The 26,320-nt window shown below is 33.6% G+C and overlaps 2 protein-coding genes and 1 non-coding gene across 7 annotated transcripts; all 3 read right to left on the bottom strand.

Moving 5' to 3' along the window:
* Nucleotides 1-1,484: 1,484 nt before the first annotated feature.
* On the bottom strand, nt 1,485-10,175 carry LOC108489212 (clathrin interactor EPSIN 3). Of its 2 annotated transcripts, none has more exons than XM_017793571.2 (14): nt 9,812-10,175; nt 9,180-9,242; nt 8,908-8,959; nt 7,886-7,965; nt 7,729-7,807; nt 7,371-7,454; nt 7,117-7,262; nt 6,155-6,454; nt 5,729-5,770; nt 5,537-5,638; nt 5,296-5,453; nt 4,654-4,865; nt 2,671-4,150; nt 1,485-2,594 (listed from the first exon to the last, which is right to left on the bottom strand). In XM_017793571.2, exons 2-14 carry the CDS (start codon nt 9,212-9,214, stop codon nt 1,885-1,887), a joined length of 3,480 nt encoding a protein of 1,159 aa, XP_017649060.1. In that variant the 5' UTR covers nt 9,215-9,242; nt 9,812-10,175; the 3' UTR covers nt 1,485-1,884. The 2 variants fall into 2 exon arrangements, with proteins under 2 accessions (XP_017649060.1, XP_017649061.1); XM_017793572.2 differs by having other exon boundaries at nt 5,537-5,629.
* A 3,027-nt stretch (nt 10,176-13,202) lies between these two features.
* LOC128282930 (small nucleolar RNA R71) lies at nt 13,203-13,309 on the bottom strand. Its single transcript, XR_008273280.1, has one exon. It is a non-coding gene; the product is annotated as a small nucleolar RNA R71 (small nucleolar RNA).
* Nucleotides 13,310-14,848: 1,539 nt separating this feature from the next.
* On the bottom strand, nt 14,849-19,667 carry LOC108487282 (mitochondrial import inner membrane translocase subunit PAM16 like 2-like). Of its 4 annotated transcripts, none has more exons than XM_053020617.1 (5): nt 19,431-19,667; nt 17,717-17,804; nt 16,877-17,010; nt 16,651-16,791; nt 14,849-16,016 (listed from the first exon to the last, which is right to left on the bottom strand). In XM_053020617.1, the coding sequence occupies exons 1-4, from the start codon at nt 19,431-19,433 to the stop codon at nt 16,663-16,665; spliced, it is 354 nt and encodes a 117-aa protein (XP_052876577.1). In that variant the 5' UTR covers nt 19,434-19,667; the 3' UTR covers nt 14,849-16,016; nt 16,651-16,662. The 4 variants fall into 4 exon arrangements, with proteins under 4 accessions (XP_052876577.1, XP_052876578.1, XP_017647071.1 ...); XM_053020618.1 differs by lacking the exon at nt 14,849-16,016 and adding an exon at nt 18,211-18,265 and having other exon boundaries at nt 16,272-16,791; XM_017791582.2 differs by lacking the exon at nt 14,849-16,016 and adding an exon at nt 16,272-16,567.
* Between the last annotated feature and the right edge of the window lie 6,653 nt (nt 19,668-26,320).

Here is a 26,320-nt window from a genome sequence, read left to right as displayed (position 1 = left end):
GGTCATGACTCTCCCTTGCAAAGGTTGCGACACTAAGCCCTTTACCATCAATATCACGACATTCCCTTACTGAAGTTGCAACATCAAGTTATTGTCTTCTTGGTCATTACTCAACCCTATTGAAGTCGCAACATAAAGCTATTACCCTTAATGTCACGAGTGTTATGACAACACCCATGTATTGGTTGTTTTTACATGTTAGTCTATCATTTGTTACCAGAGTTTCATAAGTGCTTTTATAAGCCTACTTATGATCCAGATTTGAATAATTAAAGTTAATAGAAGTTTTAGAACTCAAATGTTTGCATGATTTTTCTTTCGAATATTGAAAAAAAAAATGTAGTTGATTTGGCAACGAATGTGACATCTTATATCTTGAAAGTGGCGATTGGATTAGATATGGAGTGTTACACATAATCTCCAAATAAAGTGTTTCATTTTACTAGGCATATTTAACCCCTATAACATTTTCCATAACTTGTCATCAATAGAAACAAATGAAGAAGGAGCAACAACTCTATTGACACTGACTTTTGTGCACCATTCTATATCCAGACTTAGCACTATAAATTACATTCCTTTCACAATGCCAGATCAACTTATCTTTCCCTCCTTTCCAGCTAATAGGAATTTTCCTAATTGTTTGTTTTGCTTCCTCATCAATCCAACCACCCAAAGCATTAACATTCCAATTTCCTTCCTATCTACAAATCCATTCAGCGACCTTCTTAGGAAAATATGTTCACGAAACAACAATTTGAGTCAAAAGCTTCCTTTTTAAATCTAGAAGCCAATTATCCTGCTGTATTGAAATATTTTTCCCATTTCTAACTTGCCATAAAATCTTTTATCTAATAACCTCCATCCCCCTTAATAAGCTATTCTAACACCAAAAAACCCTAGCACCTTTATTGGCCAAAAAAGTTGTACAATCTAGAAAATAAAGCCATTTTTAGAACTTTAACCCATAATGCTTCAGACTTATTCAATAACTTCCAAAACTGCTTTGCCAACATAACATCATTAAACTTCTCCAAATCTTTAAAACCTAAGTCACTATCCACTTTTACACTAGTTAGGACTTCCCACTTCTTCCAATGAATTCTTCCTTTCTCTTTCCTTTGACCCTACCAGAATTTAGTCATTTCCTTATTAGTTTGGTCGCACTACTTCTTAGGAAGCTTGATACATGTCATGCTATATATAGGTTGCGTTTTATATGAAAAAGATAACATTTTAGCGCAACAAAAAAGAACAAAATTAGGTCAAAATCCAACATTAGAAGTGATTAAGCAAGCATTCTCCTGCTACCAAATTACTCCGACCTTGTAGGTGGTTGCTTGGATTTTTTAGAAAGGGAATTGTTTCACCTTCCCTGTAAATACTCTGGTATCTGTGCTCTTTAAGTAGCCCCCCGGTAGTCCTTAAAAATATGGAAAAACTTGAAAATGACAAACCATACCCATGTTGGTTACAGGAGTCGGTTATGATAAAATGAACGCAAAAAGAACAAAGGAGATTATATTTATTGTTCTATGATGTAGCCCACATACAACAAATGCTCAACAAATATATAATGGAAGAATAAGAGAAAAGAAAAGGCAACCTGGACCTTGCTGTGGTTGTCTTTCACTGCTACACAATTTTCACAACACTTGAAACTCAAACCAGCAATGAACCGAGACTCTTGTGGCCAAAACAGAGTAATAGCTTATGCTGGTATGAGAAATAATAGACGTGAATAAACATGGATCGCATCATCAGGCCGCTGCCACTAAACTCTGGAATTCGATGGCGACACCTGGGTCTTGCTATTTCAACCTCTTTTAATCTTGCATCACAAGCAGGGATGTAACTTCCGTTACTCTACTTGACAATGATTTCTCATCGGTAACCACCACCACCACCATGTTGCTGTTGAGAGTAGCCACTGGAACCCATCATAGGGTTGTAACCGCCAGGCATCCCACTTTGAGATTGCATGTGGGTTGCCTGCCCCATTCCCATGTTCATCCCCATGCCTGCGCTCATGCCCATATTGTTCATCTCCATGCCTGGATTCATGCCCATGTTGTTCATCCCCATGCCTGGATTCATGCCCATGTTCATCCCCATGCCTTTATTCATGCCCATATTACTCATCCCCATGCCTGGATTCATGCCCATATTGCTCATCCCCATGCCTGGATTCATGCCCATATTGCTCATCCCCATGCCTGGATTTATGCCCATATTGCTCATCCCCATGCCTGGATTCATGCCCATGTTGTTCATCCCCATGCCTGGGTTCATGCCCATGTTCATCCCCATTCCCATGCCCATAGGTTGTTGATTCATACCAACATAGCCTCCCATGCCAACACCTCCAACAGGACCACCACCCATTCCCATACCCATGCCGGAACCCACCATAGGATTTGCTGGAGCTCTGAGAACACTAGCACCAGCACGGCCAATTCCAGAACCAGATCCCATAGCTTTACCCATTGTGACAGTAGACGTTATTGCAGTTGGGGCAGGCTTTTCCAACCTCTTTTCCTTCCGATTAATAGCATCAAAGTCAACTCCAATATCAGACAGTGGGTTTGTTTTAGCTGTGCATATAGAAAATAAATTAAAGTTAATTCTTGTGGAATGGGCATATTTTCGATGGGAAAGGCAAGTACTTACGTCCAGATATATTCAAATTGACCAGTCCTCTGCTCAATGTATCAGCCCAAACTGCTGACTTGGGCTCAAATTTATCCTTCGATGGTTGCGGAACTATAGCAAGTGCTCCTGTTGATGAGGGAGGAACAGTCTGTGGTGCCACTGAAGCATTCGATCCTGGTTGTGAAAAGAAGCCTCCCAGGACATCACTGTTATTATGTGCACCTGAATCGTTTGTGGTTTGAGGAGCACTCTGCGACTCAACTGGCACAGCAGAACCCTGCTTTGAAATAAAGTTTCCAGTGTTAAACTGAGTAGCTGGTGCAGCAGGAGTTGGAGGTTGAGCAGCCATTTGTGAACTGACAGGACCATTAGAACCTATCATTAAGCTCCCATTGCTGCTCTGAGCAGCAGATCCTGGAATTTGAGGGGCTGCAGACACAGACTGTGTGGGTTGGGCATATGGATTAGCACTTGGCTGAACAGGTTGGCCATATGGATTAGCATTAGGCTGTGTAGGCTGGCTGTATGGATTAGCATTCGGCTGAGCAGGTTGGTTGTATGGATTAGCACTTGGCTGAGCAGGTTGGTCATATGGATTAGCATGTACCTGTACAGGTTGGCTGTATGGATTAGCATTTGCTTGTGCTGGTTGACTATACGGATTAGCATTTGGTTGTGCAGATTGACCATAAGGATCAGCATTTGGTTGTGTTGGCTGGCCATAGGGATTAGCACTTGACTGGCCATATGGGTTTGCACTGGGTGGCGCAGGCAGGCCATAGAGATTAGCACTTGGCTGCCCGTTTTGGCTGTATGGGTTAGCACTGGGCTGCACAGGCTGGCCATAGGGATTAGCACTTGAGTGCCCATTTTGGCCATATGGGTTAGTACTGGGCTGCACAGGCTGGCCATAGGGATTAGCACTTGGTTGCCCATTTTGGCCATATGGATTAGCATTGGGCTGCTCAGGCTGGCCATAGGGATTAGCACTTGGTTGCCCATTTTGGCCATATGGATTAGCACTGGGCTGAGCAAGCTGGCCATATGGATTCGCACTTGGCTGCGCGGGTTGGTACATATTAGCACCTGGTTGTGCATGCTGGCCATAAGTAGCTACAGGTAGTGCAGATTGGCTGGATGGTGCTGAAAAGACTGTATGTAAAGCTGCATCATTTGCAGGTCCAGAGGGTGGAAGGATTTCTGCCAATATATCATCTTCCTGATTTGGATCTGACAATTCTTGATGCAAAAACTGGAAATTTCCTGATGAAGGTTGACTGTTTGAGGCATTGAGAGTGGAGTAGGCAGAGAATGATTCCCCGAAGTCGAAGCCTGTGACAATCTCAGATTTTACAGAAGGTGGCTGAACTGCTTCCATATTTTGGCTCATTGTAGCCTGGAAAGTAGTCGCCGGAGTCAATATTTGTTGCTGAGCTGAGGCAGCATCCCCTGAAGGGAAAGCCTTAAAAGGACCATCACCAAATGGATCATCAAAACCCTGTATCAAGAACAAAACTTATTCCCTAACAACAGAATTACAACAAATATTCAGAGCACATTGATGTCCACTGGAATCAAAGAATGAAGACAACGTTTAGAGGCAAAATAAAGGGGATGGATAGGATAGAGGGATGAATTAGAGCAAAATCTAGAAGATGATTATTTTCATAATCAGTTAAGTGATATAATTCAAAATAAGATTTCACCTTTATATACCTTTTTAAATTCACCGTAAAACCTTTTTATGTTATCCTTCTATAGTAAATATACAGATGATATCAACAATTCACAAAGTAGCTCCAATATTAACTACACATGCTGTTTTACATGCTGACTAATTAAAGATACAAGAATTGAATACAACAGATAAGGCTACAATAGAACAGCACATCTGCATTCATGGCATCACCAACAGGCATATTTTAGACAGGAAGGATGAAATCCTTGTATATGAAGCAAAGAAAAAGGAGTTTAAGAGGTCCTCAAACAAATCATATCTACCTGATTTCCGGAGTTAGATGCTGATGGATTAGCAGCAAAGGAGGGCATAGAACCTTTAGCATGGGCATCAGCCTCAGCAGCAGGGGTTTCAGATAGAGTTGGCACAACCGCCCATGAATCTGACAGTGCACCGAGTAAGTCTATTTCAGAACTGGTTGAAGCAGTGGGAGGAGCAGGGGCAGGTGTAGAAACAGGAGCACTGGCAGAGGCAGCTGAAACAGATGAGCAGAAGATAAAAAGTAAGTTCCCGGTTAAAAGGGATAAATGCAATAGCATAAAAAAGAACCCAATTTAGTTCCTCAAACACAAGGAGATTTAGTTCATACAAATACAATCATGTTAGACTCCAATCAGTACAATTTCATTTTAAATGAGTAAAGGAAAGTCAAAATTGAAAACAAGGGGTCATCCTAACATAAATTTTATGGACGAAAATTTAAAAATGGAATGGAATGTGAACCAATATAGGATATCAAACTAAATACTTAAACAACTCAGAAATTTACATTTTGCATGGTGATTGTTCAAGCAAAACGTCACCACATCAACTAAGTTCTTATTGGATGAGCATAAAGACAACCATGATCAAGGAAACACCACTGGAACATACAAATGATGGTGTATATATTACAAATATAGTACCTGAAACTGAAACACGTGGATCAAATGCATTGAAAGCCTCCACATTTTTATTTGAAGGAGATGCTAAATTACCAAAATCAGACGTTGCTAGGTTAGGATTACTGCTAGCAGGAGGAGAAGATGACCTGGGAGCAGCTGCTACTGAAATTTCTCCATCCCTATCATCAATGATCTTTTCAGTGCACAGAAAAATACAACAGCAAGCAACATGTCTCCAAACATTTAAGGTACAAAATAATACCTTTCACTATGGACAGGACTATGAGATTCATTTACTGCTTCATAACTAGGAGGAGCACCATTATTTTGTTCAGAGAACTTCTGCTCATGCCGTCTATAGAAACTTAATTTTTAGAAAATTTAGAAAGCAATAATTGTTGTTAAAAAAATTGATCAACTAAGACAGGTTAAGAATGCACCCACTCAGGGTTACCTTCCATCCTGAGAATAATCATCAGCTCTAGCATTGCTGCCCCTGCAAAGACGACAGTTAATTACATTCTTCATGCCAAGCATCCATGAAGGTAAAGGCACCATACTTAAGATTCAGAGGGGGGGGGGGGATCATGAAAATTACTAAATTGAACATCAATGACTGAACCAACACCCAAAAGCTCATGAAGAAAGAAACTTTATGCAGAAAATTACTAATTAATGCACCATGTATGCAGTAAATTACCTAATCTCGTGCAAAAGAACTTATTAAATATTCAACTTTCACCATCTAAATTGCAATCCAGAACAAGAAAGATATTTACTTCAACAAATAATCAAGAAAAAAAATCGAATCAACAATATTAATATGCCTCTTAAAAAGAACATAGCCATATAAAGGTATCAAAAGGAAATAAAAGCATACCGTGATGAATCACCATCATCATCAAAAGCATGGTCTCTATCAGAGCTCCTACTTCTGGTGCCATATTGATCACCATCAACACTTGTACTTCTACCTTTGTAGTCATCATCCCTGTAACCATCCCTGCCATAGCGGTCTTCATTATCTCTGCTGTAGCGATCTCCATCACGACTGTTTGAATCTGGATATCTACCATACCGATCATCATCTCTATAACCATATTGATAATCATAATCATATCTGTCCCCCTGTCCCCCCGAACCTGCCCTATTCATTCCACCTGTTGATGTGCTCCGAAACCTGTAAAACAAACAGTTATACATTACGGAAGAATTCTACATATCCATTGATTTATATTCTCATATTCTAAAATGAATTTCCAAGGCAAAATATTCGAGACAAGAAATTAAATCACACGGATACCTGTAATCGTACGCAAGAAATGTCATTAGAACTTAGAGAAATGGAACTCAATTAGAAAAGGCTTAATATCATTTATATAAGCTTAATACCATATGCTACCTATATTATCTATTAGAGTAAAGATATAGGACCATGGCTGCAGAAAATAAATTCAAAATTTTAATGGGAAACCAGAGATAGTCCACCATGTCCATATCATGGTAGATTTGGCAAGACTAGACTAATTATTTTATTTTCACCACTAAATGGGTGAACAAGTAAAATCTCAAGAAACGGCCATAAATGGCGAAAATATACCAGCAGCTTAGGAGAAAAAACAATTTTAATAATTCTCAAGTCAATTTTGCAAAATAAAAGGTATGCATATGGGCATGCTCTTTCACACATACTTGTCATGTTGAAAGCATCTATGCTCTAACACACAAGTACTCATCATAATTTCATGATGAAATTATGCATGCTCATCAATTTTGTACATGCTGGTCATATGTTGAAAACAGCAAGGAGATTAAAACATAAAGCCATTTTTGCAGACTCACTTGTCCTTGTTGGCTGCAGCCTTCTGTCTTACTTCAATTATCCTTTCTTTATCATTTACAAGAACCACAAGGCTCTGAGATTTTTTTCGAATATTGCTACCCTGGTCCCTTCCACTGGAATCAATGTACTGAAAGTCGGACAAACTCTGTAACATGAGATGGAATATTAATTAGACCAAAAGTTTTAAACACAGTGAGCCGCAGATAGAGTTATCAACACTGCATAAAATAATGTCATAAGAAACAGCAATTACTGATATTTGATATGCGTGTTCTCTTATGTCATCTATGACACGCTCTGATCCATGGGCAACAAGGTACTCCAAAACAGTCAGACCCTGAGGCTCAATAAAGAACATACCTTAGTACAATGATATATTTTAATGTCGGGAGGAATTGGAGGAAAAGTAAAATATATACAGAAAACACAAAGCAAAATATAGTGCACAAAAAATGTACCACACCCCAACACAATGACCATGCAGAATTGAAGGAGATTTAGAGAAAGGATAAAACTTTTACAATTACATAAGTATTTAGAGGAACACTTTTTTCGGTTGTAGAGAGAACAAACTGACACTAATACAATTAACCCTTCAACATAATGCTGACCTTGTAGACATGACGCCAATTCTTTCCAGTGTCACTCATACGTTTCCAGATTACTGCCATGATTATCTGGTATTCATGACTGCATGGAGATTTGCAAAATAAATTTAGCTGTGACAAATAAGTAATGAAAATCAAACATAATTTCTCTCAAGCTTACTAGTTTCTAGTAGCCATTGCAATATCTGCAAGAAGTGACCCATGAGGACCCCAGGGCTCATTGCTGGTGGCATCAAGAACCTAAAGACAAGTTAAAAATGTATTACTAATTCAAGTAGATAAACAAAGTTTCAATTGTATTCCAGGTGATATTCTTATGTTGTTGCATAGTGATTGCTGTTGTTAAATAACTATTTTTACTTTATAAATTTAAGGACAATCTCCTCTTACCAAATGAAAAATAAAATGGAAGAGTTGGATCCACTATATTCTATCAAGATTCAGCACAACCAGCATTAGAAGTTAGCCTAACTTCAGAAGTAGTTTACATAGAAAATTTGGGTCCTAGAGCAAATGAAAGAATCAGTCCTCTTAGTACCCTTCCATCCAAACGTTCACTTAAGAGGCTCAAGCAGGCCATGTAATGGGAAGTGACAGGAAGCTCAACACCGAATATAAGTAAGCTTGTTTTCCAAATCATATAACCACATTTCAAAATTCTCCAGTTCTAGTAGCGCTTCGTTGAGAAGGCGAATAAGCAGAGGCCTCTGACTGGTAGTAAATCAACAAAAAATAAATCAAGCTACAGTTTCTCTTTCTGAAAACAACAGCATTTTTCCAGTCATTGCCACCTCACCATAATGTAAACATGAGCATTAACCCTCTGGACCTCCACAACTTCACCAAAAAAATAAAGCTGGATTCCACTTATAATCCCATTTCCCACTTCTCTTCCATACAAGGGTATGCAACATTACGAAATCATAACAGCATTTTAATAGATAATAGTTAAAGTCCCTTACTTTTTGGCAACTATGATGCCAATCAATCTAAAAATCACATTCATAGTTTAATATCTCAGAAAACATATCATATCGACTGAACAATATCTAGATAGTCTATTAAACCCCTAGCCAAAGGGAAACCTAATTCTACAAGAAACAACCATAGATGCTTACAATTATGCAACAATTGATTATTAGGTACTCGTATGCTCAGTGAACTTTCTAACAATATTCTTACCTTCTGCTCTATTCCAGGAACTTTAAGAACTTTCTTATTAACTCCTCTCTTACTGCAGGAACAAAGAATAATAAATCATTTAGCACTGGTTATATAGCAAATACCAAGACGCACGAATACAAGAAATATATATTCACAAAAGACCAAACTCGCAAGGATCATTCTTCAGAGTATAATTTTGTTACGAAGAGATTGCTTTATACTGTTAAATATTCAAACAATTCAAAAATGTTAATTAGATAGAGGGAATTTGTATCTAATAACGAACTTACAGGTCTCTAACAGTTTGGCCTAAGGCCTTCTTCATCGTTGCCTGCGTTCACAATGAAGCAGCCCTGTCGCATTAGAGACAAAAACAACAGAAAGAAAGATCAGATCTTGAACCATTTTCAAGATCACAATGGAATAAAATTAGATGCACATGAACAAAATTTATTATTAAAAGAATTCAAAGAAAAAAAAAAGGTCATTTAGAGGCAAGTAAAGAAGATAATCGGGATAAAAATTCTAAAATTTCAAAAAATATTTTTAACAGATCCCTAAATCTTGCAATCGCGCAATAAGAATCTTTGCAAGCAAAAACAAAATAAATAAATAAATATATGTATATATATATTTAAGTGTAACTTACAATAATTAGAAACAAAACTCAAATCATTCAACCAGAAAGAGAAACGAGAAACCTTTACAACCATTATCAATTTAAAGAAGAGGAAAACATAATCAAAATGAGAATTGAGCTAAACACGGAGGAAGTTTAAAAAATAGAAGTCTAAAATTTAAAAAAAAAAAAAAAAAACCAAACGGAACTCCAAATCAATAATGTAATAAATAAATGAAGCAGATCTGAATGTGAGAAAAAAGAAAGAACGAATATAATAAACAAGATAAACAAAGCCAGAACCTGATTGAATCAAAATTGAAACCGCAGATCTGATGCAAAATTGATCGTCGGTGCTAGAAGAAAAATGAAAGAGAGAGAGAGAGAGAGAGAGAGACAGAGAGATAGAGAGAGGAGGAGTGGGGTGGGGGAGAGAGGAAAAAGCGCGAAGGGTTCTTCCTCCCACGAAATGCAAATTTTGGTGCTTAAAGAAATATAGCGGTAAACAAATGAGAAAGTGTGAGAAAATGAGAGAAAATTTATGAATACAGCTTCGTTTTGATTTGATCGGTTTTGTTTCTTTTTATTATTTTTACTTTTTTTTTTTTTTTTTTTAGATTTAGAGAGAAAAGAAAGAATGGAATAAAATAAGACAGCGCAACTTACACGCAGAATATTAAGGGTTTTGTTTTTTATTATTATGTTATAAAATTAATATAGCATTTAAGTGTATTATTTTTATCTAATATTTAGATTTTTGGGTAAATATAAAAATAGTCATCCAACTATGTTTTTTTTCTATTTTGGTTATCTAATTATTAAAATTTTCAATTTAGTCACTAAATTTTTCAAATTAAATATTTTAATCCTTCTTAGTTAATATAGTTTTTTTATTAGTCTAGTAATAAAAGTAACCTTATAATGTTTACATATTTTATCAATTTGATCTTAAATATAAAAAATCAATACATTTAGCCCTCAATATTTACAAAATTTGTTAATTTAGTGTTATTTCTAAAAATCAATAAATTTGACTCTCAATATTTACAAATCTATCAATTTAGTCTTAATTTTAAAATTTAAAAACATTCATTTTATCCTTTCATAACCCATCGACTAAACCATGTAATGTATTAAAATAAAAAAAAGAATACCCTTTTTCAAGTCACTCGCAACAATTTCTTTTGCTATAATTTAGGCTTCACATTGGACCAAACTAATTGATTTTAAATTTATTTAGAATAATCGGCTGCATTATTACCTGAACAAGTTTTTTACTTGGAGTCGAGGGTTGGGGCGGGCTAATTTTTAGAAATAGTCTAGTCGGGTCAAGGTTGAGTTTAGAATGAAATCACCCCACCTCACTCCAAGATATTTACGAAATTACCCTTTATACATATTTAATGTTAATTAAATTAAAAAAATCTCTAAAATTTATCACTGCTAGTCTCATTCTATTGCCTCTATACTAATTCCCTTTCACCGCTGTAAGGTTATTTCTCCAATTTTCTATCTTCTTAATTTAATAACTTATTAAAGGAAAATTTGTTCCTTCTTTTTTCTTCTATATTGTAATCTCAACATATGTGTAAATATACATTAAAACACAAGCTCAGAGATAAATCATTAAGCAAATCTAATAAAAAAATGGTATCAAAACATTTTATTTTTAAAAAAATTGCCTGGTCCAGCCCTGTTGGGATCATTAGTTAGTCAATAGTTTATAAAGAGCTAAAAATAATTTTTAAATTTTTAGAGTTAGGACTAAATTAATAATTTTGTAAATGTTGACAGCCAAATTAATTGAATTTTTTAAAATTAGAACTAAAATGAAAATTTTTGTTAACATTGAGGGCTAATTTTGTTGAATTTTTTTATATTTACGATCAAACTGATAACATGTGTAACAATCAGAGGGCTAATTTTGTTACTAAACCAATAAAAAAAGGTCCATATCAGCTCAGAGTGACTAAAATATTTAATTTTAAAAAATTTAGTGACTAATTCAAAAATAATAAATAATTGAGTGACCAAAATAGAATAAAAAGCATAATTGAGTGACCCTTTTATAGTTTACCCTTTTATTTTCCATAAACAAACTCCCAAATCTGGAGAGTAGATTCAACAAGCTCATAACATATGAGGAGCAACTTAAATCAATGTCAGTTCTACACCAGTTCCAGTCGTTTTGGTTGGTGTGTATCGTTCCAGTAATAAATCAGTGCAATCAGCTCTCTTGTTTGCATCAGCTAAAATTTCAATCCGTATCAATCAAACCAGTTCCGTTTTACCTAATTTCGATCACATCAGCAAAAACATTGTGCATTGGCTAGTCGCTGGTGCAAGGGGTGTATTCGGGTTGATTCAATTTTTATCTAAAAATTTAACCGAATCACTCTATTCAATTTTCAATCATATGGAATACAAATCAAAATATCCAAAATCAATAATTGCAGTTTGATTCGGTTCGGCAGTGTTCAGTAAATTTGGACTTTTTCAAAAAAGAAATAATATCACCTTGTTTTGAGCCCTAAAAAATCTAACATTGCAATTCGTAAATTTTTTAACAACAATTATTATACATTCTCTAGATTCATTTATACATTTATAAAGTGAATTAAATAATTAAATTTAGATCCTATTCATCCACAAGAGCATTTGAAAAATCATTTTAAGTTGAGCTATTAAGATGATAAATCATTCCAAATTGTTAAAAGGAAAGTTAATGCATAAATCGTTCACATACCTAATGTTTTATTGTGTTATTTCTTTTAATCGGTTTAATTTTTTTGGTAAAAAAGAAAAATAAACTAGTTTTGTTAGAGATCGACCCGATTAAGCAACGAACAAGTAAAAAATAGTGAAAGAAATTGAGAAATTGAACACATAAATTTAACGTAAAAAAACTCGTCCAAAGAGGATAAAAAATCACGGGCAAATATAATTTTACTATAATGGCAAAAGAACAAAGAATACAAAAGATGCAGATAAAACTAAACCCTGAAACTCGAAAAACAAAGAACCCTCAAAACATAAATACAAAATTCTCCAAAAGTGTTATGAGTTCTAATCTTTTTAATGAATGTGTTTTTTAATGTTGTAAAATAGTTTATTTATAAGGTAATTTCGTAGGTCAAATAAAGTATACTAATAAATGATAAATATATATTATACTAATAAATATTAAATCTTCTAGAAAGAAAATATATTTTGTTTAACTTGACTTGCAAGTAATCTCTTATTTTATTTAACAGTAATTTGAGTCACATAACTCTAACAAGTTTACATCTAAATTGTTTCTACTAGACATCTACTTTCATTGGCTTCTTGTTGATGATAGAGGTCATGCCATACGCCAATATGTTGTACCTTTTCAATGAACTTAATCCAGGAATTGTGAGACCCGAAATTGAAGACCACAATTTGAATTAAAGCAAATAATGTTCTAGATGCTGCAAACTGTGGGCCAATTTAGTAAGATGCCTACTAAAGATCCACATTTGCATCTTCGCTTATTTAGGAAAGTAAGTGACTCCTTAATGATCGAAGATGCTTTACGATTGAAGTTGTTCCTATACTCGTTGAGGGAAGAGCACGAGCATGATTGAATTCTTTACCATTTAACTCAGTAACCACATGGCAAGAATTGGCTAAACGATTCTTGATGAAATATTTTCCTTCTAGTAAGAATGCCAAGCTTCAAAATGAGATAACTACATTTCAATAACTTGATGATGAATCTTTATATGAGGCATGAGAGCGGTTCAAAAAGTTATTGAGAAAGCGCCCTCACCATGGTATTCCACATTGCATTTAGTTGGAGACTTTTTACGATGGTCTTAATAGCCATCAAAAGATGAGTGACAGGAGTACATGAAGTTATGCATTCTAACAAACATTTTCAATGGAAAGTTATGCCTTTTGGATTGAAAACCGCTCCCTCTTTGTTCCAGAAAGCAATGATAAAGATTTTCCAGCTTTTAATGGAAAATGCTTTAATTTACATATATGACATCTTGCTTTACAGCCAGAATGAAGAGTCTCATACTCAATTGTTAGATGAATTCAAGTCCCTAGTTTTCAACTATGGGATTATGCTCTCAGGAAAAAAGATGCAGATCAATAGACCAAAAATTGAATTTTGGGGTATGAAGATTAAATAAGGAAAATACTCTCCAAAGCCACACATATCACAAGAATTTCTCAAGTTTCCAGATGAAAACCTGTCCACAAAATAGATACAACAATTCTTAAGGATTGTTAATTATCTTAGAGATTTTATTCCTAAAATTTCTAAGTATAATAACCCCTTAAGAAAAATGCTCAAGAAGAATCCTTCTGAATGGTCCTCCAAACAAACAAAGGCTGTGAAAAGATTGGAAGAGCTGTTACAAGAATTGCCTCCACTTCAAATTCTTTCTGATAAAAAAAAAATTCTACAGACAGACGCTAATGATAAATACTGGGGTGCAGTATTACTAGAAGAAAAAGAAATAAAAAGACATCTTTGTAGATACAAAAGTGGAAGATTTTTAGACGCAGAGATGCATTATCATTCCACTTTCAAGGAAATATTGGCGATAAAAAAAGGTATTTCCAAATTTGAATTTTATCTTGCAGGATATCATATTCTTGTAGAAATGGATATGTCTTATTTCCCTCAAATGCTCAAATTCAAACAGAAGACAGTTCCACACCCCCAACTCCTCAGATGGGCTGAATGGTTTTCACAATTTTTTTTTGATACCAAACACATCAAAGGAAAAGACAATGTTCTTGCTAATTTTCTTTCAAGGCCCAAACCTAAAATTCTTACTACAAAAGAGTTTTTTTGGCCCAAACCAATCATGATGTATAGGCCATATTCCTCATCTTCAACCTCTCCTACCTCTTATTCTGTTACTCTCAACCTCAACCTAGAATTTCCACCAGAAGTCTATACCCTTGTTGAAAAGAAAATATTCTATCAAAAAGCCAATGACATAATGTTTGAATACCAGATTCAAGTTTTTAAAATTTTTGGGGGATTCATTCTTAAACATTAGGGTGTGCATCCAGAGTATCCATTCATACACCCAATTAAGTTTGAGTTTTTCAAACAACCAGATGAACTAAAATGGTTTTTGTGGTACCTCACCCATCTTCATCATGTTGCAATACAGTTCAATATACCTGACCTTCTCTATTACTTAACAAAGGCCATCAGAGGAAATATTAAACCAGAACACCAAAATTTCTTTACATTTTTAAGTTGGTTCCATCCTTTACCACAATGGTTGGAAATTATTAACCAACATTGTCTTCAAACTAAGGGAAATTATGGAAGTTATATGATTATAATTTTCTATAAACCCCAAATTTTTATACAATGTGGAAGAGCAACCCAACTTGGATCTTTTCTTACTTCGTGGGTTCACAAGATTATCACTGATGACATTCAAAATTATGGTATCCAGTATAGGGGATTACAAAAATTCTTCTGTCAGCTCAATAGAATCATTCCATTTGAGATATGACCTCCTCCAGACATTACAGCACCATAGGACACATGGCCAACACAACATAAACCTTATCACAAAAAAATCTTAAAAGCCATCCAAGAGTATTATTAAGCTATTCCAGACCCATCAGAATGGTCCCAAGACTACCCGTGGCATTGCAGTCAAATCAATCTTTCAAAGTTGAAAATTCATGATAAAGAAGATAAGCATGAAATGGATGAAATGACTGATCACAGTGAAGATTTTATGGATAGTGCTCTACTTCTCCATTCAAATTTCAATAGCTGAAAGAACTTTTTATGGGAATCTTTACTTTTTCTTATCATAAATAATAGAGTGTACTGATGTGTACTGTTTATTACTTTTTCTACTGTTTATTACTCTTTACTGTTCTTTATGTACTGTTGTAATCGTCCAGCTCATACTTTCCTTCGGCTATAAAAGGCGAAGGGAGCATGGCTTGTAAGATCATCGAGTTTTCTCTTAATAAAAATATCAGTGTGTTTTACTATCCAGGCTTTTTAAATTTTTTGTTTCTGTAGATCTTCTTCTTCTCAAAAGTCCAGTGAATGAGTTAATAATGAATTGCAATATGGTATGCTCTGTGCTTGCCATTTATGGATCCTACACATCAAAAATATTAAAATTCTGATTCATGATAACAATATTTTTGAGGATTAAGAAAGTGTTTGGAATTAAGCACTTATAACTAAAAGGTAGTGCCTCTTTGAATGATCAAGCAGAATAGTTTGTATTTTTGGCATAGCATACCTGCTATAAGTTCTTTTTTCTTTGCGACTCCCGTCCTTCATCCTCACGAGTATTGGTCATTTTTTTAGAATTTGTAGAACTTATTTTTTTTTAAATTTAATTTAAAATTTTTGAAGTTTTAAAGACTATTTTTTTTCATAATCTTGGAATTTTTCTTTTATAAAATTTAAAGATTTCTTTTTATTGAAAATATGAAAAACTTTTATTATTATTATTATTTAAAAAATCAAGCACTTCTGCAAAGAAAAAGAAAGAGTCAATTATGCCATTTTTATAATTCCTCCATCAGTAGAACTAAGACCGAAAAATCGAAATTAGTACAAATGCTCAATGTCTTGTGCGGGATTAAAATTAAAATTTCATTAAAATACAACCACCTTTGGCACATTTAAACTAATAAACATTCCGACTAATTAAGGGTGAAATAAATGTTTAAAGAATCAATTGAAAGATACTGGAAAATCATAGACGACAGTTGAACACACAAATAATTCACTCAAACTAAACTGGCTTAGCTATTATTTATATACTTGTAGTTTCTCATATTTTTACTCTTCATGTTCTTGATTTTTCTTGAAGTACTAGTGTTCAGCACATGTCTAATGTATATCCATATCAAACACGTATATACATTCGAGTCTGAATAACATAGACTTGTATTTTAAGATTGAAGTAATCTACTCTGTATTCATCTAACAAGCGGCATGGCAACGACCACAGGAAACAGATTAGTTTAAGAAACCTTAAATTATTATTTGCAACCACTCAACCAATTCAACATTGAGAACTGAGGACACAAAATTGCAGCAAGTACTTGCGTTAGACTAGAATTAGTATTCAGGCAGGCATCCCAATGTACAATGAGCTAACCTTGATGAGTTCTCAACTCGGAGGACTGCCCTCTGCTTTGCCTTGATAGACAGATTCTAAGCACTCCTTAGCCCTATGAACCTTTGACTGAAGGTAGAAGCTCCCATTCTTGGCATTCTTCTCAAATAAAATTTCATACTTCTGCAATTAAGTAATGGGAGAAGTTCAAAACTCGCTCGAGACGGGCATAACAGAAAATGTTAATAAAAGAGTTACACAAACTTGCCTTTAATATCTCCTCCCAAGCAGTCTCCTCGCTTACACCAAGAATCAGCCTGGCCTCTTGCTCGGTCATGACTTTGCCACCTCTACGGACTGCGTTTTGTAGTGTCTCATGGGTAACACCAGATTTGGCGGCATCTACAACAAACTTACTATTCAGAAGATTGATGCATATAAAGCAAACACGAGAGTAAACAAGCTTGCTGTTATTTGTTAAAATTAACAATAGAATGTTGATCCTAAACCAATTTTCCTCATGGGACTTCTTTAACGAAGACATCACCATGAGCAAATCAACATCAAAGACAATTAGCTCACTAGTGTTAAGTGGTGTTATCCCACATCTGTTAAATAAGGTTTCCTGTGGACTCATATTAAAGTTGAGTCCCTTCACCTATTGACCATTAGTTTTACAATGGATGTTTTACTTGGGATCAGAGTCCCAGGTATGTTCTGTTGTTATTGCCCAACCCCATGTGAGTTTGACAAGCCCTAGCGAGGTTGTCGTCTTATCTTTCTAAGCTTCTATTTTGCACATTTTACTAGTTGATCCCTGTCTCTTTACACTACCGTGACCTCAAAACTCTATTATTGCAAGAGCCACAACTGCTGCAACCTCAATATAAAAGGCACTACGGTTGAAGAAACTAGAAAGTCCATTTGCACTACACAAATCAACAGCAACAAGCAAGCAGCAATAACAAACAAACCCTTTTCACAATAAGCAGAGTCTGCTTGGATGATTATACCATACAATTGCTCCATTTTTAAAAGCAAGCTCCTAATGTTCAAGCAAAGTTAACATTATGTACATGGAATAATAGTACTGCAGTAAAGAACTAACTTGAAAGTGCTTGACGGTATGCCTGAACAACGGCCCGAGCCAATATACCTGAGCCCATTACAATTAAGTTGGCAAGAATCTTCGCAGCCTACATTTAAAGATATACAGATAAGCAAAGAAGAATGATAATACAAAGGAAAAAAGCCTAAAAAGAAAATGTAAAGTTTAACTATTTTACACTCACCCATTGCAACATTCACTCTTCCCTGAATAAAATGTAAAGTTTAACTATTTTACACTCACCCATTGCAACATTCACTCTTCCCTGAATAGTTTTATCAAGCAAGAAGACAGTATTTCAAATCCCAGAATTCTTAAAATCAAGACACCAGACAACACTTAAATAGAACCAGAACACAGAGAAAGAACCACAAAACAGCTCAATAAAGCTTACTGCAAACTTCCTAAAACCTTGTTTAGAATTTAATTTTATCTGGAACTGATTCTTTCAATTGAAAGTTGCATGTCTGTGGCTCAATGTAAGATATTGTTACCTCTATTTTGTCCTTCGATCACTTTCAGGTTGAACACATTCGTGACTTGCATCACCTATAATTGAAGAAATATCACTGCTCTAACTAGCAATGAAGTTGTATGGCTTGATAGAATAATGATGCTACCCCAATCATTCTAACAACAACTCACTTTAATGCCGGATTTGGTGGTTTGGGAAAACTAAGCATTAAACCTATTTAAAACCTAATGTAACTAGATTCAATTGGGAATTGAGATCCATTTGGATTCTTAAAAATAAAATGAATATAGAGTCCAAAACTAAGGAAGCTGATGCCTATGACAAACTATAGCAAACAAAAACAGTTACACCCTATAACATCAAAATTAAGAAAGGAAAGATAGATAGAGACATTGAAGCAAGAATTGACATACACAACAAGCAAAATCACTCAAGTTTTGGGTTTTAAGAGCACTAAAAACTAAGCTCCAACCTTAGTAGATCTAAGAGAGCAAAAGAAACACTCGTATTACAAAAGCTATTTGGCCTCAGCTTGAAAAAACTTGATTTCAGCTTGACCAAATCTCGAGCTAGTGAAAGAGCTGAATTTGAGTATTTGACTCAAGTAGTTTAAGAGCTTAATCGAGCCTTTTCTTTTTAATTACTATTAAATGTTTCAATTCAAATCCAAACTTGAGTATAGAAACTGAGTTTATATTTTACTTTAATTGAGTAAGCTCATCCAGTTCGACTATTATCTCAAATTGCTTCAGTTATAAAAGCAAAATTCAATCAAACTCAAGTTGAGCTTCAAGCCTTGCATTTCAGATCGAGTTTTGAATGATTTGAGCTCGACTACACACTGTAAACTGGCCTACTCTTTCGAATTATATCACTCGCTTCCAAAATCAAAAACCGAAATTCATCCTGATACTAAAAAAGAGCAAAAAGTTGAACCAGATCATTTTAACTTGAAACAAGATTATGTCCAAGACAATAACATCCATAAATTCTGTAGCAGATTATCAGGAAATTACTAACCAAGTTATTGTTGAATCATGAATCTGAATTACCTAAAAGTTTACAAGCAAACTAAAAACATCCAAACAAACATTCAGAAAGAGCATTTTTAACATTCTGTTCCATTATAATTGTCTGTATTTAACAATAATTCATCGAAATGAAATACAAAAAGAGAAGAAAAATCATACAACTGATTCATTAGATCAAATATTAGAGAAGGGTAATAGAGAAACGTACCATAATGGATCGAAATTCGAGCTAATCAATGATTTATATGAGAAAGGTTCTTTTTACCCCGAAGAAAAAGGGGAAAACAAAATTGATTTCTGTCGGAAGAAAATTTAGAGAAAGGGATAAACGGAGAAGGAAAATTCGAGAAAGCGAAGCAGTCTTTTTCGGGGGTCTTTTTTTTTTTTAATGAAAGTTTATGCGACTTCCATACCTTTTACGGAGCCTGGAATTGTTAGATTCTTTCCTTTTTTTTTTTTTAATGATTATTTATGTAAGAAACCCAAATTGTTTTTGGGCTAAATTGCATTAATCGATGAGTGATAAAGCCCAAATCTTTTGGATTTAGAATCCAACAACGAAATTCTGCTAAACAAATTCAAAATGTTTTAGAAAGAAGGGTAAAGTACAAAAATAATTATTAAACTATTGATTTTCTTCTATTTTAATTATTTAATTATTAATTTAGTCATTAAATTTTTTGAAATTAAATATTTTATTCACTCACCCTTAATCGTAGTTAGATAAGTGATGGGGAGTTGATGTGAGTTATTTTATTAGTTTAATAATAAATTTAACTCTATAAAAATTTAAGCATCACATATTTTCCAATAATTTTATCAATTGGATGTTAAATATATATATATAAAAAAATCAACAAATTTATTCAACAATATTTTAAAAAAGATCAATAAATTTAGCATTTTTACTCTGAACAACCCACCTTCTTGCTCTTCTGGATTGTTATTGTGTAGCTGTCTTCACCACTAGGTACGAATATTACTCCGTAGCTCACTTCCCATGTCAGAAAGCATGCATGCATTCCATAGCTTTCTCAAACTTAACTAATATATGTTAAAGTACTAATAAATGTAAGGATTAACTAATAATTCTGCCATAGGTTAGCACCCAAAAGGTCAAGCTGAGAGTGTCGAAGATGGAAAGTGATGTCGGCTCGAGTATGCATTCTTTCACCTTGCAACACAAAGAAGTTGCCCATTTGACTGTAAAGTGTAACCAGTAGAAAAGATTACAATTTACAGCCTGCGTAACTGTGCAAAGTCTCCACGGATTTACTCGGCCCGTAAGAGACGTTTTGATTTCCACTGCCGTCTTTTCAAATAAACTGAGATTGTAGCTATGGCCTGCATCCAAGGAATTAATTTAGTATTTGATGAAAAAAAAATTATGATGTATAAAAGTATGATTTATGTTTACTCTTAACAGAGTTAAAAAGTATACCAAATTATGAAATGAAGATGTAATTGTGATTAATAAATTTAACAAAATTAAAAATAAAATGTCAAAATTGAAGTTTATAATTTAATTTTAAAATGTTTTAAATAAAAATTTAGGGAAAATGTAATTATATAGTGATTTGGTAACGAGTTTTAATTATTATATTAAATAAAATAATATTTTTATATATCAAAGTTTTTATGAAATTAGTTTAGTAATTTGCTTTTCTAAATATTGAACTTAAAAGATAAATTTTGTAAACATTAGAGGTTAAATTTGTTGATTTTTTAATATTTAGGATCAAATTAATAGAATGTGTAAATATTAAAGGATTAAATTTTTATTAAACCAATAAAAAATTCACGCCATTTTTTCGTCAATCATCTAATGACAACTAGCGGGAGAGTGACTAAGATATTTAATTTCAAAAAGTTTAGTGATGAAATCGAAAAAATTAATAGTTAAGTGACCAAAAGAGAACAAAGTCAATAGTTTAGACACCATTTTTGTATTTTACCCAAGAAAGTAAAGAAACAAGGAATTGGAGGAGATTATGAGAGAAATAAGTATTTTATTTATCATTATGAATATTTATAATGCTTCTCCAAATTTTATATTTATAGGCATAAGAAATATAAATGAAATAAAATTTTACTCCTAATGGACATCGGAGTCCTAAAGTATATTAAATTTCTTATTCTAATGGATATCCACTTTATAATAATAAAATATTTATGACACTCTCCATTAGATGTCTATCAAAAGATAATATGTCACATTAAAATCTTATTAAGATAAAAACCTTGTGAAAAAATTCTTAGTGAAGGAAAAGAGAATATATATTTATAACACACATAACATATTGCCTCATTAAAAACCTTATTCGAAAAATCTAGTGGGGCAAAACCTCAATTATGTATTTATTCCCTTCATGATAACATCATATAATATCTTAGATTCTCGTATTTCATTCTTGAATACTAGTTTTCAAATGATCACTTAAGTATATTTGTTAAATGTTCATATCATTATTTTTCTAAAAGTACTCATGAGCAAAAACAAAATTTATGAAAATATATTTTGATCTCTTCGGGAAGTTCAACAATAATTATAGCAAACTTTGATCATGATCATTTTATAAAAAAATACATATGTTCAAAAATTCTAGTTCATATAAAAATTTACTCAAGTGTATTGAACAATTTCTTTGGAATTTTTATTTGCTTCTAGTGTTCTAAATCTTTTAAGGATTTTAACATAAAAACTTCACTACATAATGATTCGCATAAAATGCTATAATAACAACAATTAGAAGCATATCAAATTCTCATGAATTGTTCGACTAATAAGATATTTAAAGATTATTACATCCACATAAAAATATTATATTTTTTCATAATCAATGCCAGAACATAGTGAAAATTTTCATTTTGCTTATTTCTTTATCAGAAAACTACTCATTTGTACCATTCTGGCTTTGTACCTTTAGATGTTTGGAATACTAGTCCAAAAACTTCATGATTCGAAAGTGCATTCTAGTTGAATTGTGTCTTTCCATTTTGGCCAATCTAATCTATGTTAATATTTCTCGACAAATTTATTAAAGGTCCTCATTTTTCTTTCATTATTTGAAATAATATTACATGCAAAAGCATTATCGACAACATTTATTTTAGTTTCATATTTTCTCGACATAACTTATTGAGATCTTTTTTTTTTTACTATTTCCATCTTCAGGTACTTGAATCTCTTCTGAAGTTTTAATGATTAGTTATAACTTGGATCTTTTCTTAAGAACTTGCCTCCACTAAATTACCATTTTAATTTCTTATTTATTTTTGAGAAATTCCACCTTTGGAACCAATGGATCTACCATGCTTTAGACATGCATTACTTTCATTTATTCTAATAGATTGTCTTACTAAGACTTTAAAACATCAACTGGTATATAATACCTGTGTAATGCCTTCAACCCGACCTGAATTACCAAACACGTGGCTACTTCTAAGGCTACCAAATAAGCAATATGTCTTCAGAAGTTCCTTACAGATCTTGAAGTCATTCCTGGTATGGGAAAAGCTATTACACTGTATTGTGATAACAGTGTGGCAATAGCTAAAACCAAAGAGATGAGAAACCACAAGAGGACAAAACATATTGATTGGAAGTATTATATCATAAAGAGGTAGTTGCAAATAGAATTGTGGATGTAGTCAAAGTCGTATCCGAGAACAACCTTGCAGACCTGTTTACCGAGATTGTACTAGCTAGGAGTTTTGAGAAACATGTGAAGAGTATGAGAATGCAGAATATGACTCATCTACTTCACTAGGGCAATTGGGAGGCTGTTGGATCTGGTGCCTTAAGTGTAGTATTTTCGTCTATGTACACTTATAATTTTTTGAAAAGATTGGTTAATAAAATAATTCATGGATTACATTAATTAAAATAATTAATGGATTACATTAATATACTTTGTATAATTATCCTCATGTGTTGCAAAGCAAAATAAAAGCAAATATTGGCTTACTGGTTATCTAATGTTTAAACAAATACTAAGCGGTATTACGTGGTCGGATCGTAATACAGAAAAATAAATTATATTAGTAGACGAACCTAAACATGTCATTATAGTCTAATCGGAAATTAGCAAACTGATTGAAAAACTAATATGCCGTCTATCAGGTCCAATTGGGGAGAGACTTTGTCTTGGGCATCAAAGCGGATGACTCCAGAAGATACAGATATAGATGCAACTAATTGAACTGATAGTACATCGGGTTGGACCCAAGAAAACTGATAGTATATCGGGTTGGACCCAAGAAAAATAGATCCTACATTCGTTTATGGATTTATTCACTTGTGACGTCCAAAGTACAACATACTTAATCTTGAGTAGATGATGGACTATGTATGTGTGATCAGTATACTTTGATGTAAGTAAAAGCATTAGGTATACAACTTCTGCAGTATGTAGTGTTATTCACAATAGTGGAAGTCATAGCCCAAGATATGAGTAAATGATATTATCTCATTGACATTACATGGTTGATGAAAAGTAAACATGGCCATGAGTTATTCGTCTTTGTAATGAATGATTTGATTACTATTTGATAATAACTGACTTTTCATAAAAGGAGGTGTAATGATTACCATGAGATAAAATATGATTATATTGGGAGAACAGATTTATCTCAAAGAGATTAAGGATATCCTATGAGAATAACACACTTATGATAAGGTCATTGGACAAGCACTGATCGAGTTGCTTTCGTAATGGTATACTATTGGGGAAAACTCAATCACAATGCTATAGTGGAATGATTTTGTGGCTAAATAAGTTTATAATTAATAGGAGAAAAGTTGGAACTTAATTATAAATAATTTGAGCCCTAATTGCATATGTGCAATAAGTCCCTCCGCTAGCTTGTTGAAACCAGAAATGAATTGCATATTGAATCAAATGAGCAAAATTGGATATAAATGGTAAAGTTGGAGAAATGGGAAACATTTGGAAATGAATGTGATTTTCTCCAAAATGAAAATGACCTAGAAAGGAATTTATGATTTTTAAATTAAATGAAATTCAAAAATAGAAATAAATTATTTGGTCATATTAAACCTGCTGAATGTAGAAATATTAAATATATTTTCTCATATATTCTTTTACGGTAAAACAGTCATGATTTTAATGGAATTAGAATTGGGTTAAGAAAATTATTTAATTGAGAAATTAATTAATTAAATATGTTTATTTTGGAAAATAGAAAAATAAATGTCAGGTTGAATTGAATTATAAAATACTGGGTTAAAAAGTTAAGGACGTACTTGTAATTGGACTCGATATGGGAAAGGTAAAAAACATCTCATGTTTAATGCTAGGGACAACAAACCCTAGTTTATTTAACTAGGGTTGCCACCCCACAAACTCCTAGTTAGACTAGGAGTTTGTTTTTCTATTAAAATAAATTTCTACAATTCAATAAGGGTTTCACCTTTTCTCCTTATAAATAGATGGCACCGGTAGAGCTAAATATAAAACTTTAAGATATTGTTATTATGATCGAAAATAGTGAGAGTTTATTCTCTAAGTAGTAAATCTATTTTCTAGAATAACAATTCTGTTTGTTTCTATTAAAAAGAGATTTTGTTTTCACACTGAAAGTAAAAAAAACTATTTCTGGTTCTGTGTTTGATTCGAATCATTCGAGCTCACACTCGAAGTAGTTCGTGGTACGAGAACAACAGATAACGCCGTTCGGTTGAAAGTTAGGAACAACAAGGATCCGTCTAGCTGAAAACACATGTGCGATTTCGATAAAGGGTTTATTGTTATAAATATCACAAACTGACTTAGTTGTCAAAAAAAAATTATTTTCAGCTATGCAAGAAAACCGTTTTTAAACTAAACTTTTTCTCAAACCTTGTAGTAGTACAATGGAGGTGGTGAAGACTTATAGTTGTAATTTGGTGATGGTGGAGGCAATGATTTGTGATTGTATGGTGGTCAATTGTAGGAGTGAGTCGGAGGTGATGATGATTTGTATACATAAGTAGGAATTGGTGAGGATAGAAGTGGGGATATGTAATAGTACGGTGGTGGCTTATATGGGTGAGATGGTAGTGGTGGTGAAGTATAGTAATAAGCTGCAGGATGCTTAGGTTTTGGCTTTTCGGCCTCCTTGTATGGAGTCTTTGAAGCATAAGCAAATGGCTTAGCCTTAAGCACTTCATACTTGTCCTCTGATTTCACCTTGAGCCGGGCACCCTTGTTGCCCCAGTGTAAGCAAGTAGCAATGTTGCAAGGCGAGCCCTTGGGTGGGGCATGGAGCTTGGCCTTTAATTTCATGCCTTGGCTCCGTATCTGGCATAGTCAAATCCCTCAACCGTGATGCTGAATTTGTGATTCACCTTTGTTTTAAGCTGCGCTAGTTGGAATTCAAAAACCATTGTAAAAAAGCTTAACTCTTAAAAATTAAATATATCGTATCGAATTAGTTTAAACCCAAATACTTTAAGTGTCATTATGATAAACGTATTATGATTTATTGGAATATAAAATTTCTACTTTATGATTTTTTTTTCTACTTTAAGATTTGATCCCATTGCCGAATGATATTATATGTTACCAACTAGTAAACTATATACTAAATATAATTTAGATACAAGCATAAAGAAACAAAGACAATATTTGTTTTCCAGCTTAATTAATAGAGATTTCTTTTCTAGCTTAATTTATCAACATATTAATTTTCTAAAGGGTAAACTATTAAAATAGTCACTTTTATTTGACTCAAATTACATTTTAGTTATTTATCTTTGAAATGTTACGTTTTAGTCACTTACATTATCGTGTTGTAACATTTTAGTCACTGAGCCATTAATTGTCATTAAGGATATAATGGTCGGTTGACGTGATACATTAAATCATCATTTCAAACGAAAATTTTAGGGGCCAAAATCGATACTTTGAAAAGCCTCCCCACCGCACCGTCATGGATGATCACCGAAGAACACTAACTTCGGCCAATGTGTTTAGACTATCTTAGAAAATGATCTTGAGTTTAGGTTTGCGGTGGTGCTTTAAAGCCTGCATGAGCATATATAGTGCAAAGAGTGGTTGATGAAAAACTGTCAAAAGGGACCAATTCGACTGATCT

The sequence above is a fragment of the Gossypium arboreum genome, chromosome 10 (genome assembly GCF_025698485.1).
Source record: "Gossypium arboreum isolate Shixiya-1 chromosome 10, ASM2569848v2, whole genome shotgun sequence".
NCBI lineage: Eukaryota > Viridiplantae > Streptophyta > Magnoliopsida > Malvales > Malvaceae > Gossypium > Gossypium arboreum.
This window is presented reverse-complemented; position numbering and strand designations above follow the sequence as displayed.

Coding starts and splice junctions, on each gene's coding strand:
- LOC108487282 (XM_053020617.1), bottom strand. Junction 17,011..17,716: donor ATACCGTCAAGCACTTTCAA/GTTAGTTCTTTA, acceptor AGTTTGTTGTAG/ATGCCGCCAAATCTGGTGTT. Junction 16,792..16,876: donor CTTGGGAGGAGATATTAAAG/GCAAGTTTGTGT, acceptor ACTTAATTGCAG/AAGTATGAAATTTTATTTGA.
- LOC108489212 (XM_017793571.2), bottom strand. CDS start 9,214: ATGAAGAAGGCCTTAGGCCAAACTGTTAGAGACCT. Junction 7,263..7,370: donor AACACGCATATCAAATATCA/GTAATTGCTGTT, acceptor CTCATGTTACAG/AGTTTGTCCGACTTTCAGTA. Junction 5,454..5,536: donor AGTCCTGTCCATAGTGAAAG/GTATTATTTTGT, acceptor CATTGATGATAG/GGATGGAGAAATTTCAGTAG.